General features: G+C 39.4%; 2 protein-coding genes across 6 annotated transcripts in view; one reads left to right on the forward strand and one right to left on the reverse strand.

The window, feature by feature from the left end:
- The window catches only part of ralgps2 (Ral GEF with PH domain and SH3 binding motif 2), a 470,074-nt gene that overhangs the window by 301,976 nt on the left and 149,614 nt on the right, over positions 1 to 18,484 (forward strand). The gene's annotated exons all lie outside the window — the stretch shown is intronic.
- angptl1a (angiopoietin like 1a) overlaps positions 44 to 18,484 on the reverse strand; it is a 77,468-nt gene continuing 59,027 nt past the window's right edge. The window contains exons 4-5 of the mRNA XM_043700059.2: positions 7,435 to 7,705; positions 44 to 1,661 (exon numbers count right to left, since the gene is read on the reverse strand). Of these exons, the coding sequence (XP_043555994.1) occupies positions 1,477 to 1,661; positions 7,435 to 7,705 (456 nt within the window). The 3' untranslated portion in view covers positions 44 to 1,476. The remainder of the gene's footprint in view (positions 1,662 to 7,434; positions 7,706 to 18,484) is intronic.

The raw sequence follows: 18,484 nt of genomic DNA on the forward strand, positions 1-18,484 counted from the left end.
CATGACAGGACATGTATATGTGGCAGCAGACTGAAGATAAAACCAGAATGCAACTTTTAACTTTATACTGTTGAGCTGAGCTTAATTAATCAATAGAAAATCAGTTTAACACATACAATGAGAAGAGAAACATCTCTCAAAAACAGTGGTACAATTTGTATTCATTTGCCACATTCATAAAATAAAAGGCATTAAGGTCATTCAAGACGTTGAATGGTGCAGTGGGAGATTAAGTAAAGAGGAGATGAGTTTTGGTGGGTCAAATACTCAACTTTCATTCTTGATTTTCTTTTTATATTCTTATATTCATAAAGAAACCCACTGCTGTAGTCATCTCTTCAATGTGTATGAAAGCTATATTTCTTTGAAACTTCTATGGTTTGCATAAATCAACATTACTTTATGCATGCATAATTCGGTAACCCTTTTAAGGAAAGGAGACTTAAGGATGATTTTTCTTAAATTGAAAGGTTTTTTTTGATCAGGATTTAAAGCATATGACAAGAATGTATTCAGAGCCATGTTTATTCCAGATTTACTCTTCATGAGAGTTACACCAACATTTTTCTACCAGATGTTTCTGACCTGCATAGATGTGCTTTCATAGCAGAGGCACATATTCTTGGAACAGGTGGTTTTTGTAGTGTTTAACTATTTTAAATCAACACTTTTGTTGCTATCAGGTTAGTGCAGATTTGTTTCTGTTTTAAAGGCAATGTGGTTTTCATTGTAAAAACAGCTTGATGTTTTGGTGTTAGGAAGAAGTGTTCAAATAGAACAGTTAGAAGGTGGCTTCTGGTGAGGATTTTATATTTAAACTTGGGTCTTGCTTTATAACTTTAGTCTTAGGGAGAATATGAAGGTTCTCTTGATCCTGTGATTTATATCTTTCCGTCTAATTTGGGAACTTCTGGATTATTTTTCTGTTAAAGTTAAACTGTGATTCATGAAAGACTTAATTTAAATACTTATTTCAACCTAACCCCTTAATTTCAATGTTAACATGAAGTATTGTGGATTCTCCAAATATCTTTTATAAAGCTGATGTGTCCGACAGCAGATTATTAAACAAAAAGTTGTCTGTTATAATAAAATACAACATTAGTATACATCCAAATATTAGTCATAACTGATTTTGTTGGGTTATAGTGTAATCTGGTAAAAATAGGATACACCTCATGCCTTCCTATATGAGAAGGGCAGTGTTTCCTTTAGGTGCTAGTTGTTCAACTTAGAGCCAGTGAGCATTGAGTACAAATGCACATAATAATGTCATGTGGATCCTTGCTTTCTCCTCTAGCATTTTAATAGGTAATGAAACCATATATGTAGGAGCAATATTAAGTGATTTTTCAACGTTTTTAAACAAATTCCTTCTTTGACAAAGCACATGTTCTGCTTTTGAAAGAACCCTACATTTTGAGTCTGTGTTTTCATAGCTGTATCTGTTCGGAACATGTGATTTCTTCTTGACTGTTATTCAGGCTTGATCATCATTACCGTACTTTTCAGAGAATAGGAGCCCCCTCGAAATTCAGCCCAGTAGACTCCATCTTGGTACTTGCTGCGATAATGACCTCCACGGTACCAAACTCCATTCAGATTAGAATGTGCACAAGCATTGTACCACCAGCCACCTTTGTGGAAATGAGCACAGTTACCTAAGGAGGAAAAAAAAAGTTAATGTTCATTATGTTCCTGCTTAACTTCAGTCCTAGCTATTTAATGTAATGGATCCATCTTTTGAAATTATTTTTAAGGATGCAGGGAATACACTCTTTCTGACACCAAGCCATTTATCTTGTGCAACAACACAGTTATTCTCTGACAAAAATGAAGCCATTCCATTTTATAAAATCCCGCTGATTTTTCCAATGTAAATTTATGATAAATTTTAAAAGTCTTAAGTCTGCTCACTGTTATTGTTGACCTTCATCGCTCTAAAGCCTGTGCACTCATAATGTTTGAAGTGTAATCATTGTTGGGGTAAATGCAGCTAATTTTCCCGCAGGATGGTCCCATCAATGTCAATATGAAAATAAACAGATAACCTGTTTGAGTGTCGATTGATGCAATAAACAGAGCATCAAAGAGGTCTCTTTGAATTCCATAAGAATTCATACACACCTTAAGAGGGATGATATTCCTTGGTTTAAATTAACTTTTGGAATATGCATTTCCATAATATATAAATAAAGAAATTCTGCATTATACAGAACTAAGAACTGAGTGTATAACTTAAAAACAGGAACCTGTCTGAGTGTATTGGTTCAATTGTCCATTATCCTCTAAGCCTCCTGAAACAATAATTAATCCAGACTCTCCATGTGAAATGAAATGGAAGCCCTATTAGGTCCAACTTTAACAAGGAATTGTGATTTGTTTTCAAAATCATAGACGTTAAAGGTTCTAGACTTCTTCCTTCAAACATATACATGTTACATTGTTCATTTACAATATGATGGCCAGTTACTTCTGAATTTATGTAATAGTTGTTAAAATCCCACAAACCCTTGAGTTATTTTGTATTTGAATATGATCATTAAATAGAATAAGCAAAGCAGAATTGCACTGAATGAAATTCAGTCAAGCTAATTGGAATAGAACTGCAAAGTATGGTAGAGTACCTGGTTGCAGAAGTCAGAAGAATTGCAAAAGAACTTAGAGGTGTAAAATAATAGCTGAGTAAACAGATTTTAATTTTAATGAGACATGGATATTATTCATAAAAAGATAGTTATGTTCATTAGATTGGGTGTATTACAAAAACTTAAGTCAGTATCAAGGCCAAAATGGACAAACTCAAAAGACATACGAGATAGGATTCAGCATTAAATGAGAGCTAAAATTTTGAAAGCTTTATTTTTTAAAAATCTCATTAAACTTACAGGATAAATAATTTGCTGAAGGATCCAAAATTTTAAGGAAAAGTTATTCTGAAAACTCAGCCATTGCAACTTTTCAACTCAGTGATGGAAAGTGTGCAAATACACCATAATCTCTCTGATACTAATCCTGAGCCGAACTTGTGGCCACAAATACTGATTTTGGGATGCGCAGCATGCTGCATCAAAATATTGGCTATTCTGTTCTTTTAGTTAAAATTCATGATGTTGCTTTGAGAGATTAATTTTTCATTTACTTTTGATCTTGCTATTACTTAGGCTGTCATCATATTCCAGCTGAAAATGTGTTGCTGGAAAAGCACAGCAGGTCAGGCAGCATCCAAAGAGCAGGAGAATCGACTTTTCCGGCATGAGCCCTTCTTCAGGAAGGGCTCATATTCCAGGCCTTCAATCTCAATAAAAAAACACAGCTTGATGATCTGGACTAATTCCCACATGTGCAAATATGAATATTGTCCTATTCAGCAATAAGAAATGCATCATAATTGTAACTTAGGTTAGCAAAGCAGATCTAACCAGTTTTCATAATCCATTTTCATGATTCACTCCAAATACACGCAAGCATTTTAGAAAATTGTGAATGCTTATACAATGTCATAAGCACTTAAATAAAAATGCTTTTGATTTCATTTCCAGACTGATTTCTCCACAAAACATGCTGAAGCCATAAATTCTCCTGATGGAACATGCTGTTTTTCCATATTCTCTGAGCTCTAAATTGCACATTTGGCTTTCAAATGCATGCGTGTTGTCATAGACACCAGTGATTTATCTATTAACCCTTTTAGCAAAACATACTTGAGAGTATTAGCTGTGCTTGGTAGAAATTTGTTTGTTTCAGAACAATAGAACCAAAGGAATGATACAGCTCAGAAGGGGGCAATTTGGCCCATTTTGTCCATGTGGACCTAAAGATATCCAGATGCCCTTTCTAATTCCAACTTCCTACACATGGCCCATAGCCCTGCACTTAAGATGCAGATTCAGGTAGTTTTTGAAAGAGCTTAGAGTCTCTGCCATCACCACCACTAACTCAGGCAGCAACTTCCAAACACCTACCCCTTCTGTGTCTCAGTATTTTTCCTCATGCCCCCGTAATCCTTCTGCCACTTCGCTTGAATATGTGACCACTGGTTTTTGAACTGTTTGCCAAGGGAAGCAGATTCCTCATGTCTAATTTATGTCCACCCCTCACAATTTTGTATACCTCAATCATGTCACTCCCCAGCCATCTCTGTTCCAAGGAAAACTCTCCAGTCTGTTCTCGGAGCTACAATTCTCCAGCCCTGGCAAGATTCTAGTAAACGTCTCTGCACTCTCTCCAGAGCAAGTGCATCCTTCCTGTAATGTGGTGACCAGAACTGTACACAGTACTTTTGTTGTGGCCTCACCAGAGTCTTATGCAGTTTCATCATTCTATCCCTGCTTTTGTATTCTATACCAATGAAGAACAGCATTCCATATGCCTTCTTTGCAACTTTATCTACCTATACTGCTACCTTTTGGGACCTGTGCACCCGCACATCAAGACCTCTCACTTCGTCAATCCCTCTCAATATATTCGCGTTTATTGTGTCTTCCCTTTTACAGTTTGACCTCCATATTCCCTTTTACAGTTTGACCTCCATAAATATATTACCTTACTCTTATCAGAGTTGAACACCAATGCATTTATATCATTTTGGTGCTTAGAACTATCCTCTACATTGTCTACCACAAGGCCAATTTTTATGTTGTCTGTAAATTTCCCAATAATGACCCCACATTCAAGTCCAAATTTTTAATGTTAAAAGCAAACAGCAGAGGTCCCAACACCAAGCCCTGCAGAATATTATTTGAAACAGCTATCCATTTGCAAGGGCAGTAATCAACAATTAACCTTTGTGAGGTAATAGATTAATTCGCTAAGCTGGTGTGGTTTTCTGCAGACGTTTCATTGCCTCACTAGGTAACATCGTGAAAACATCTTCAGTATGGTGTTAGTGGTCTGACCTGCCTGGTATTTGTCTCTGTTTTTTGGTCTGTGTCTGAGTGGTTTATATATAGGATCCAGTTCGAAGTGTTTATTGACTGAGTTCCGGTTGGAGTGCCAGCCTTCAAGGAATTTTCTCACGTGTCTCTGTTTTGCCTGTGGTTACATTGTCCCACTGAATTTGTGTCCTTTATGGTCTGTGTGGTTGAAAATGAGAGAGAATGTTGGTTGTGTCTGGCAGTGGCAAGTTGATCATATATTTGTTTGGACATTTTCCTTCCTATTTGTCCTATGTATCACAGTTCTTGCAGGGTGTCTTGTAAATAGTGTTTGTCCTGTTGAATGTGGATGTCAAGTCTTTAACCTTTGTGAGGAGTTGGTGAAAGGTGTTTACTGGTTTGTGGGCCACTAAGATTCCCAGGGGTCTGAGTGTCATGTAGTCAATTCTGATGTTTCATTGATGTACTTATGGTCACTATTGTGTCTGGTTGTGTAGTGTTTTCTTCCTTGGGTTTGTTGCATAAGTATCAGAGGATAGTGCTTTTGAAATACCCATTTTATTTAAATCCCTTGAATAGATGTTCCTGTTCTGCCTTCTGGAGTTCTGGGTTGCTGCAGTGTGTCCTCCCTCGTTTAAATAGTGTTCTAATGCAGTTTTGTTTGTGGGTGCTGGGGGTGGTTGCTGTAATAGTTCAGTATCTGGGTTGTATGGGTGTTCTTCCTATACACACTGGTCTGGAGTTTACTGGGAAGTGTGTGCTCCAATAATATCATGTGAAGGTACCGATGTTGGCCTGGGGTGGACAAAGTTAAAAATCACACAGCACCAGGTTATAGTCCAATAGATTGATTTGGAAATACAAGCTTTCGGAGGACTGTTCCTTCGTCAGGTAGCTAGTGGAACAGGATCATAGGATACAGAATTTATAGTAACAGATCAAAGTGACATACAACTGATATGAGGTCTTGAACAAACCTAGATTGTTGTTAAGTCTTAGGGGGTTGCAGGTTTCGATTCTTAATATGTAAGTCCCATTCTAAGTGATTAAAGTCTTAACAGCAATACATTGCATCAGTTGTATGACACTTTGATCTTTTATTATAAATTCTGTGTCCTATGATCCCGCCCCACTAGCTCCCTGAAAAAGGAGCAGCACTCCGAAAGCTTGAACTTCCAAATAAACCTGTTGGACGATAAGCTGGTGTGTGATTTTTAACTTTTTCCACTAATATGCCCAGGAAGTGGAGTCTGCTATTGTTTTCCTCTTCTTTAGTGAACTTTATTCTAGTGATGCCTTTCACCAGCTCCTCACAAAGGTTAAAGACTTGACATCCACATCCAACTGGATGAACATTATTTACAAGATAGCCTGCAAGAACTATGAAAAACACTGCATAGGACAAATAGGAAGGAAACTGACCACACAAGTGCACAAACATCAACTCGCCACTGCCAGACATGACCAGTACTCTCTCATTTCCAACCACACAGACCACAAAGGGCACAAATTCAGCTGGGACAATGTAACCATCCTAGCACAAGTAATCAGAGACACGTAAGAGAATTCCTTGAAGCCTGGCACTCCACCCGGAACTTAGTCAATAAACACGTTGAACTGGATTTCATATACAAACCACTCAAACACAGAACTGAAAGTACTGAAAAACAGAGACATACGAACACCAAGCGGGATAGACCACCAACATTGTATCAAAGACGCACTGACGATGTCACCTAGTGAGGCAATGAAACATCTGCAGAAAACCACATCAGTTCGGCGAACGAATCGACAACCTCTTCCACAACCCGAGGTACAAATCTTTCCAAAAATTCTAAATTAATGTTTGTTTCCTGTTACTAAGCCAAGTTTGGATCTAATTCTTTTTATGCAATGACTATGTAATCCTGTTCATATAAATCATAGCTGATTGTATGTGTTTTGTAAAATTTTTAAGTGCAATTTTTATTTTATATGCATTTTTTTAAAGGCTGGTTCAATTATTCTTCAAACATAGGTACATCAATTGCTCGCTTCAGTCTGAAGTCTCACCATTGAAAGTTCTGGATTGACACAATTTGATAATTGAACTGCATTTGGGTCCAGAGCTTGCAATTGTTTTGTAATAATTATGTACTTTTTTGACCAGTAATTTTGTGCATAGACATATCTTGTACTTATTTCACATTACAATGTCTTCATTGTGTTAACCTTGACTCGGAGCAGCAACAGAATTTAAACAAGGCAGTATGACTGCTGCTAAAGGAGCCAATAACCACCTCTCGGCAGTTTTTCAGCGTTGCCTTAATGTTAGCAGTCTACCCACTCTTTCCCTTTTATTTGCCAAAGCTTTGATATCAGCCTCCAATATAAATGTACCACATCCCACAGTACTTTATATACTGTGAAACCTGTTTCAAGTAAGGGAGGACTTAGGAGTGATGAAAATTACTAATTTAGCTCTTTTGCATCATGCCACAAGTAACTTTACCATCAATTTATACTTTGTATTTACTTTGGTAAATGTGCACACCATACATAATTCTTCAAATAGTACCTGAGTATGAATCTCTGTCTCTGTCAAGTGTTGTAAACTGCTTGCCATTGTGCCATATTAAAGAGTCCCCTGCATTCCCTTGATAGCTGCCAACTCGTAGTCTGTAGTTATCATCCTCATCCTCTGTTCTAAAGGCATTATACTCAGCATAGACTTTCTTATCATTCCAGTCTTCCAATTTAATATATAGCTTGTAGTTTCCCTGTGCAGTTAGTCTGTAAATGTTCTCCAGTCCAAGCCAGTGTTCTCCATCAATATTGCCAAACCCTCTCTGAAATCAGACAGAATCTTATTAGATTACAATCACAGTTTTACATTGTATCCTCAAACAGGACTTTTCTTAGTGTTAATTTTTTCAGGATTGTTTTTGGCCCATTGTAAATCTAATGGCAGTAAATATATTGGGTGTTTTTGAGACAATTATAACATGATAAAAGTGGCTTATTGTCCTCTCTAAAATGGCTTTACAAAGCAGACGTAAACTGATTACCTGTGAAATAATAGATATACAGGTACTTTCACTTCTTGGTCACTAGTTGCACAAACAGCAATATTTTCCTGGCTTAAAATAATGGTGTAATAAGTGAGGAATTTGGTGTTTGTCTTCTTTTATTTTTTCCATACATCTTAACAGCGATTTGAAAATTACTGTTATAATAAATGTCTGCAATATTTGCCATTTAAGTATTTAAAAATATAAAGTTAAAAACATGCACGAGCAAATCTACGCAGCATATAATCAAAATGCATTGACTTGCTAGTATGATGATTTGAAAAGGTGAGATGCAATCAGCGATAAAACAAAATCATATGAATCACCGAATAATTTCTGGAACTCATGAAATGCATGTTAAGAACTCAGTTATTCTTGCAGATTAATCATTGTCCTGGCACATTTGGGATCCACTGAAGTGTTACAAACCCACAACGGGTATTACCTCTGGCTTCATAGGATTCAGCCGGACTTGCATTTTCTTTTCATTCCTTTGTGCAAAACCAAGATAACTAAGGTTGAGGAATTATGACTAATTACATACATAGCAGTACAGAGCACGTAAGTTTGCAGCTCTGTATGTCTACAATTGAAAAGAATCTCAATCACAACAGGTGGAACATTTGAAACTTGAGCCTTTTAAACTGCAGCTTACATGTTTGCAGTTTCACTCTTAACTTTGCTGTGCGCCTTGAATCATAACAATCCCTGTAAGGGAAGGTAACAAACAAAGGTGCAACCCTGCTTTGAAGAAAATGTTGCAGGAGTAGTTGTCCAGGCTGTTCTTTTTGATACTTGGCAAAAATTGACAATAAAAGTACAGCGATAGAACAAAGAAGTGGGTCAGGACAGCGACCAGATGAGAGATGAGACAAGAGTGAATTAGTCAAAAAAATTGTCTTGTTACTGTTCAGCATCTGCCTTTACTTCAGACTGTCTTCCTGCTTCTCTCTTCCATTTCTTAGCCATCTTACTCAATCATATACACTGATATCTAAAACAAGGTGAGCCAATAGACAATATTCAAACACTGTTGATTCTGTTGGAATTTTGAAACTGTTGGAAGTTGTGACATTTTATCTTAGTCTCAGAATGAGAAAATACAATATTAGAGGTTTATACAATAGTTTTCACAAATGTTGAAGAATAACAAATGAAAACTGTTGTGATCTTTCAAAGAATTTGAAGATCAGCGACTTCAAAACGCAATTTGATTTAATCCCAAAGTTCAGCATTTAAAACAAATTATGTTTCTTTTTTAGCTAATTTAGCATTTCAGATGTACTGGTGTGGAATTATAAGAGGAGTGTTTGGAAAGGTCACTTTCAGTTCCTCTTGATTATCAATTTGATCACTAGCTCTATCCAGCTGTAAGGCAAGCAAGGAAACACCTTCCTATCAGCAGATTGTAACAGGAATATGGGACGTAGATTTAAGATTTGGGTCAAAAATATAGGGGAAACATAAGGAAGAACTTTTTTTACACAGCAAATGATATGGACTTGCAACATGCTGCATACATGGGTGATAGAAGTAGAAACATTAAATGATTTCAAAAAGAAATTGGATAAGTGATGCCAAATGCCAAGGCCAGCTGTTTCAAATCACTGCCTCAGTACTCTGGGATTTCATCCTCATTATAATAAAAATATTCAGCCCCTCTAATCCTCACTCTTCATGCACATAACTCTACAACAATTCATCCCAGCTCATAACCTTCTAACCAGTCCTGAGCTAAATGGGACACATTTCAAACAGATTTAGCAACCGCAGCAGACTTGTACTCCGGCACAATCTGGAACCTCATGGCTCGGCATATTCCCCCACACAACCATTACAATCAACCCAGGGGATTGACCCTGCTTCAGGAGAATGCAGGAGGACATCCCAGAAGCAGCACCAAGCATACCTAAAAATGAGGTGTAAGACCTGGTGAAGCTACCAAACAGGACTACTTGCATGCCAAACAGCATAAGTAGCAAGTGATGGACAGAGCTGAGCAATCCCACAACCAATGTATCAGCTCTAAGCTTTGAAGTACTTTCACATCTAATCATGAATGATGGTGAACAATTAAACAACTCACTGGAGGAGAAGACTCCACAAATATCCCCATCCTAACTGAAAGAAGAATCAGCCAGAAGTGCCAAATGGATAATCCATCTCTGCTTCCTCCAGTGGTCCCTAGCTTCACAGATACCAGTTTTCATCCAAGTTGATTCAGGCCGTGTCTCAAGAAATGGTTAGAGGCATTGGTTATTGCAAAGGCTATGGGTCCTGACAACATTCCAGCAATAGTACTGAAGACTTGTGCCAAATTGTTCGAGTACAGCTATAACACTGGCACCTATCGAACAATATGGAAAATTGCCCAGATATGTCCTATACACAGAAATTATGACAAATCCAATCCAGCTATTTACTGCCCCCTTAGTCTACTCTCAATCATCAATAAAGTGACACAGGGTTTCATCAATAGTACTATCAAGCAGCACCTGCTCACTGATGCCCAATTTGGGTTCTGCCAGGACCATTCAACTTCTGATCTCATTACAGCCTTGATCCAAACATGGACAAATGGGCTGAGTTCCAGAGGTGAAAATGACAGTGACAGACATTGACATCATTTGACTGTATGGCACTAAGGACCCCTTGTGAAATTGGAATCAGTGGATATCGGGGGCAAATTCTCTGCTGGTTGGAATCATGTCTGACACTTAGAAAGACGGTTGTGATTGTTGGAGGTCAGTTATCTCAACTTCAGAACATCATTTTAAGAGTTCCTCAAGATAACCACCTTCAACTGATTCTCTCTATCATAAGGTCAGGAGTGGGACTGATCATGCAATGTTCAGCACAATTCACAACTCCTCAGATATTGAAACAGTCTATTTTCAAATGCTACAAGATCTGTAAAATATCCAGGCTAGGGCTGACAAGTAGAAAGTGAGGAGACATTCTTGGCTGACAAGTGGAAAGAAACATTCGTGCCATACAAATGCCAGGCAATGACTATCTCCAGGAAGAGACAATCTAACCTCTTGACATTCATTGGCATTGCAATCACTGAATTCCCCAAGATCAGCATCCCAGTGATTATCATTGAACAGAAATTCAACTGGACTCACCATATAAATACAATGACTACAAAAGCAGGCCGGAAGCTTGAGAATATTGCAGCAAGTAATTCACCTACTGACTCTCCGAAACCTGTGCACCATCGGCAAGGCATAAGTCAGGAGTATGATGAAAAATTCACCAATTGCTTGGATAAGTGTAGTTCCAACAACACTCGAGGCTTGCCACTGGACAAAAGCAGCTTGCTTAATGGGCACCACATCCACAAACATCTACTCTCCACCACCAATGCTCAGTAGCATTAGTGTGTACTACCTACAAAATACACTGCAGAAATCATCCCAAGATTCTTGGACTGCACTTTCCAAGCCACTGACTATTTCTATCTGTGAGGACAAAGGTATTAGAAACATAGGAACACCACTCCCTGAAAGTTCCACTTCAAGCCACTCACTATCCTGACTTAGAAATATATCGCCATTTCTTCAGTGATGCTGGGTCAAAATCCTGGTATTCCAGCCCCTAAAGGCTTTATCTACAGTACATGGACATCCAGCAGTTCAACAAGGTAACTCACTACCACCTTCACAAGGGCAACTGGGACAGTCAATGAATGCTGGCCAACCAGCAATGCCCATGTACCACATGAGAACGAAAATAAAGTTAGAAATATCCTTGCTTACAGGCTAAACATACACTGAGCTTTACAATCTCTGCAGAGACCGATCTCTTTTAAAAAGAGATGCAAGCATCCAGCCTCTAGGTGAAATAATAGTGTAAGATTTCATACAGGATGGATATTCCAAAAGCAGGGGTATCCAGAACCAGGAATCACAGTCTAAGGATAAGAGGCAAGTCATTTTTGGACTGAGATGAGAAAGTTCTTCATCCAGAGAATGGTGAGCCTGTAGAATTTACTAGCACAGAAAGCAGTTGTATGATTTCAAAAAGCACTCACAGCTAAAGGAATCAAAGACTCAGGGAGAAAAACAGGAATAGGCTATTGAGTTGGCTGATCATCCATGATCATAACGGTAGACCAGGCTCATTTTAAAACCTTTTGTAACATTATAAATTTCTCCTCTCTCAACAATGCTTTACTTTAAGAGCAACTTATACATTAAATTGTATAAGTTTCCCTTGCGTCGTTATGACACATGATATTTTGCACGACATTTTACGTCCTTTTAGTCACTCAGTTTTCAGAGTTTCTCAAATCTACCACCAAGCAGTGAAGCTGGTTCCAGTAGTTCTTTCCTCTGTCCATGTCCTGACATCAGTGGTGGGTAGTTGAGTGTGTGTTGCTGGAAAAGCACAGCAGGTCAGGCAGCAGCCAAGGAGCAGGAAAATTTACGTTTTGGGCTGGAGGCCTTCATCAGGAATATGAAGAGCTCCAGCCTGAAATGTCAATTTTTCTGTTCCTTGGATGCTGCCTGACCTGTTGTGCTTTTTCAGCAACACATTCTCACCTCTGATCTTCAGCATCTGCAGACCTCACTGTCTCCATCAGTGGTGGGTAAGTTGTTGGAGGGGGTTCTGAAGGACTGGATTTACATAGTTTTGGAAAGGCAAGTACTGATCAGGTTTTGTGTGTGGAAAATCATGTCTCAGTAACTTGAGTTTTTTGAGGAGGTGAAAAAATTAATGAAGGCAGTATGGTAGACATTGTCGAAATAGATTTCAGCAAGGCATTCAACCAGGTTCCACCTGGTAGACTGGTTAGCAAGATTATATATCATGGAATTTGGGAAGCTAGCCAACTGGATGCAAAATTGGCTTGAAAGTAGGGGACAGAGGGTGTTGGTGGAGGATTGTTTTTCAGACTGGAGGCCTATGACCAGTGGTGTGCCACGAGAATCTGTGCTATGTCCACTGCCTTTTATCATTTATATAAATGATTTGAAATGGTTGTAGGAGGTACGAACTATCTCCTGTGTTCACATCCAAATCACTTATATAAATGATAAAAATCAGTGGACCCTGCACCAATCCTTGTGGCACACCACTAGTCACAGGCCTCCAGTCTGAAAAGCAACCCTCAACCACCACCCTCTATCTTCTACATTTGAATCAGTTCTATATCCAAATAGTTAGTTCTCCCTGTATTCCATGAAATCTAACCTTGCTAACTATCCTACCATGGAGAACCTTGTTGATTGCCTTACTGAAGTCCATATAGATCACATCCACCACTCTGCCCTCATCAATCCTCTTTGTCACATCCCCAAAAAACTCAATCAGGTTAGTGAGACGCAATTTCCCACTCGCAATGCCATGTTGACTATCCGTAATCAGTGCTTCCCTTTCCAAATACTTGTAAATCCTGTTGCTCAGGATTTCCTCCAACAAATTGCCTCCCGAGCTCACCGGTCTATACTTTCCTGGCTTTTCCTTACCACCTTTCTTAAATAGTGGCACCATGTTAACCAACTTTCAGTCTTTTGACACAAATATTTCAGCAAAGGGCCCAATAATCACTTTCCTAGCTTCCCACATAGATACACCTGATCACTTATCCACCTTTATGCATTTTAAGACATCCAACACCACCACCTCTGTAATAAAGACATTTTTCAAGATGTCACAATCTATATCTTCTATGTCCTTCTCCACAGTAAACACTGATGCAAAATTTGATGGAGTTGTTGTTATGGGTGACTTCAACTTCACCAATATTGATTAGAACCTCCTTAGTGCAGATGGTCTGGATGGAGCTGATTTTTGTCAGGTGTGTCCAGGAGGGATTCCGAAATCAATATTTTGATAGGCTGACTAGGGGGGAGGCCATATTGGATTTGGTGCTAGGCAACAAGCCAGGCCAGGTGTCAGATCTCTCTGTGGGAGAGCATTTCGGTGACGGTGACCACAATTTACCATAGCCGTGGAGAGGGGTAAGAACAGACAGTATGGGAACAGATTTAATTGGGGGAGGGGAAATTATACTGGCATTAGACAGGAACTGTGGCGTACAAATTGGGAACAATTTTTCAATGGGAAATGCACAACAGAAAAGTTGAGGATGTTTAAGGTGCACTTGTGAGTGTTAGATAACTTTGTCCCACTGAGACAGGCAAGGAGTGTGAGGTGAAGAAGCCTTGGATGACGAGCAGAGGAACTTCTTGTCAAAAGGAAGAAGGAAGCTTACTTAAGGGTTAAGGAAGCAAGGATCTGGAACAGCTTTAGAGGATTACAGGGTAGCTAGGAAAGAACTCAAAAATGGACTGAGGAGAGCTAATGGGGCACTAAAAGCTTTGGCAGAAAGGATTAGGCAGAGAGAGGGTAGGGCCAATCAGGGATAGTGGAGGGAACTTGTGCCTCAAATCTGAAGAGGTAAGGGAGGGCCTAAATGAGTTCTTTGCTTCAGTATTCACTAGAGAGAGGGACCTTGTTGATAGTGAGAACATGGACCAGGTTAATAGGCTTGAATAGATTGATATTAAGGAAGTGGATGTGTTGGAAGTTCTGGGAAACATCATGTCCCTAAGGCTGGACCAGATATATCTAAGGGTACTATGGGAAGCGAGGAATGAGATTGCTGCGCCCGTGGCGATGATTTCTGCATCCTTACTCTCCACAGGAGTAGTACTGGCTAATTGGATGGAGGGGAATGTTGTTCCTCTGTTCAAGAAAGGGAATAGGGAAATCCCTGGGAATTACAGACCAGCCAGTCTTACATCTGTGGCAAGCAAGATACCTGAAAGGATTCTGAGGTAGGATTTATGACTATCTGAAAAAACACAGTTTGATTAAATATAGTCAGTGTGTCTTTGTGAAGAACCCATGCCTCCCAAGCCTTATTGAGTTATTTGAGAATGTAGTGAGACAAGTTGACCACAGTCGAGCAGTGAATGTGCTATGTATCGATTTCATTAAGGCATTTGATAAGGTTCCCCATGGTAGGCTCATTCAGAAAGTTAGGAGGTATGGGATACAGGGAAATTTGACTGTCTGGATACAGAATTGGCTGACCGAAAGAAGACAGCAAGTGCTGGTGGATGGAAAGTATTCTGCCTGGACGTCGGTGACCAGTGGTGTCCCACAGGGATCTGTTCTTGGGCCTCTGCTCTTTGTAGTTTTTACAAAAGACTTGGATGAAGAAGTGGAAGGGTGGGTTAGTAAGTTTGCCAATGATACCAAAGTCCGTGATGATGTAGATAGTCTGCAACAGCCCTCAACACTACGACAAGACATTGACAGGATGCAGAGCTGTGGTCTGACAAGTCGCAGATGGAGTTCAACCTGGATAAATGTGAAGTGATTCATTTTGGAAGGTCGAATTTAATTGCTGAATACAGGTTTAAAGACAGAATTCTTGGTTGTGTGGAGGAATAGTGGGATGTTGGTGTTCATGTACATAGATCCATGTACAGTTCCCATCCACGTTGTTAGAGTTGTTAAGGTGTATGGTGTTTTGGCCTTCACTAACAGGAGGATTGAGTTTAAGAGCTGGGAGGTTTTGCTGCAGCTCTATAAAACCCTGGTTAGACCACACTTGGAATATTGTGTCCAGTTCGGGTCACCTCATTATAGATGCTTTAGAGAGGGTGCAGAGGAGATTTACCAAGATGCTGCCTGGATTTGGAGGGCTTGTCTTACAAAGAGAGCCTGAGTGAGCTCGAGCTTTTCACACTGGAGAGAAGAAGGAAGAGAGGTGCCTTGATAGTGGTGTACAAAGCAATGAAAGGCATGGATAGAGTAGATAGCCAGAGACTTTTCTCCAAGGCAGAAATGGCTGTCACGAGGGGTCATAATTTTGAGATGATTGGAGGAAGGTATAGGGGAGATGTCAGAGGTAGGTTCTTTATGCAGAGACTGGTGAGTGTATAGAATGCACTGCCAGCGGTGGTGGTAGCGTCAGAAACATTAGGGACATTTAAACGACTTCTGCACAAGCGCATGGGCGGCACTAAATTGAGGGGTGTGTAGGTTAGCTTGATTGTAGATTAATGGTTAGCACAACATTGTGAGCTGAAGGGCCTGTACTGTTCTATGTTCTAAAATACTCATTTAGTATCTCCCCCATGTTTATTATACACAAGTTATACTTTGTGATTATTAATCTAAAATGCTTTTAGTGTATTGTCATTTACAGTCAACCAATGAATACTCACTGAGTTGTAATCTTTGTGAGTATTCTGCATTTCTTCTTTGGGACAAAATGGACTTTATTTCGATCATTCATAAAGAAATGCTGAACCCAGTTGCCTGATTGGGAAACTCCTCTAATTGTATTGGCAAGTGATTTAAGTATTCTCCTTTTACATGGGACCAGGGATGCCTGACCTGTAAGTGGTTTGGCTGAACTCATTCTAGAATTCATTGTACATTTTCAGTAGGAGTGTTTGACATTTAAATTTCAAATGAGCATCAACAATGACCTGACTACCAATGATATAAGACAAAGTAAGAGGTTATTTGAAGAAATCTGGGCAGTTAGGAGCTAAATTTAAATGCCGACAACCATCTAATAATTCCTGCTTTGTTATCTAAGCCAGAAGCAAATAGACATTAGTTAAGTAAGATCACTACTTAGTCCAAAGACTGACAAGGGAAAAAAGTGTATCAGCTTACAGGTGCTGACAATAGAACTAAAGAAAATGGCAACTGTACTGTTGAGAATGTGATGAAATAGTATGTTGTATTCATTTTCTATACTGAGCAGGCCAGAACTAAATGTATAATAATATTTTATGTAACAACGGTTCCGAGAGTTGCTAGGTGATGACATTCAATTCTACCCAGAAATGTGGGAAGAGCAAGGTTTTCAATAAATCACTCTGGACAGTTTGAGGGGTCACTGAAGAGGCATTCAGAAAATACAGTGAGAGAAAGAGACAAAGATTTATTTAGAGTGTTGCATTTAACTGTTCTGCTGGGAAGATAGCTGAATTTCACTGATTCTATATAGGGCACTCAGTGCAGAGATACGCAGCTGGAAGAACGTCTTGGAATAAGTAAAAGTTGATAATAGAACTCAGAAAAAGTCATTTTGGAGAACTAGGACTCTGCTGGGGAAGCCATGAAGGGTCCAGAAAAAGTCTACAGTCGTCAATATTTTAGTGCAGTGGAAAAGAAGCTCTCAAGAAATTTTGCTTGAGTGTGATTGGAGCTTGGGAAAAATTTGGGGCCAGACCGAACTTGGTGAGGTTAGCTGTTAATGTTATGCTTAAGAGTGAATAATGCTTCAGGGGCAATCATTGAAACACTCATGATGGAGCGGGACTTAAAAGATTCAAAACCAGATCAGGAAAGTGAAGAACTGTAATCCCTTATGAGGTTTAATGAGACTTCATGATCCAGCTGTGACATTAATGTCTGGAGAAAACTACTGAGAAATGTGTGGAATCTGTATTGATTGTTTTTGCTATTTGATGTAACTAGAATCGAAGTGTGTATCATGTTACTTCTGGCTGTTAGAAACAAGTTATATCTATATGTGAATTGTAATACTATTGTAACTTTGTGTCGTAAAATTTATTATAATTTGTTCAAAACCCTGAAGTCATTATGTTTTATTTGTCTTCTAATTTCCCTGGATCTCCCATTTTGATGGTTCTTTGCTAAAGAACAAAGAACAGGAACAGGACCTTTGGCCCTCCAAGCCTGCACCGCCGCATTTTCCCCTTCTAAAACTGTCTTCACTTACAGGATCCGTATCCCTCTGTTCCCTTCCTTTACATATATTGATCTCGGTGCTTCGTGAATGCTGCTTTTGTATCTGCTTCCACCACCACCTCAGGCAATGAGTTCTGGGCACTCACCACTCTTTGTGTGAAAAACTTTCTTTGCGCATCTCTTTTAAACTCCCCCTCCCTCACGCATTGAACCTATGTCCCCTAGTAATTAATCCCTCCATCCTGAGAAAAAGCCTCATACTTTCAATTCTATCCTTGCAATTCACAATCTTATAAATTTATATCAGGTCACCCCTCAACCTTCTGCATCCCAGTGAAAACAAACTCAGTCTATCCTACCTTCCTTCAAAGCCAGGCGTAACTTGTCCAGCTTGGACAGGTTCCACCTCCCTCAGAACTAATCCCAATGCCACACAACTCTGAAACCCTCCCCCTCGCACCATCTTTTCAGCTACATATTCATCCTGTATATCCTGCTGATTCTACTCTGACTAGCATGTGGCACTGATAGTAATTCTGAGGTCTTCTATTTCAACTTTCTTCCTCGCTCTCTATATTCTGATTTTCGGCCTCATCCCTTTTTTTACCTATGTTGTTAGTACCACCGTGTGCCACAGCCACTGACTGTTTGCCCTCCCACTCCAAATTTGACCTGCAACTGCTCGGAGACATCCAGGACTGTAGCACCAGGGAGGCAACACGCCATCCCCCTACCTGTATGGGGTACAGGTAGGTGTTTCTCTTGCTTGAGGCCACAGAAACACCTACCTGTACCCCATACAATTGAATCCTCTATAATTATAGCATTTCTATGCCTATCTCTCCCTTCCTCTGCAGCAGAGCC

Source organism: Chiloscyllium plagiosum, unplaced genomic scaffold, assembly GCF_037043375.1.
Source record: "Chiloscyllium plagiosum isolate Xiang-an unplaced genomic scaffold, Cpla_swu_hap1 HiC_scaffold_9, whole genome shotgun sequence".
In the NCBI taxonomy this organism is placed as follows: domain Eukaryota; kingdom Metazoa; phylum Chordata; class Chondrichthyes; order Orectolobiformes; family Hemiscylliidae; genus Chiloscyllium; species Chiloscyllium plagiosum.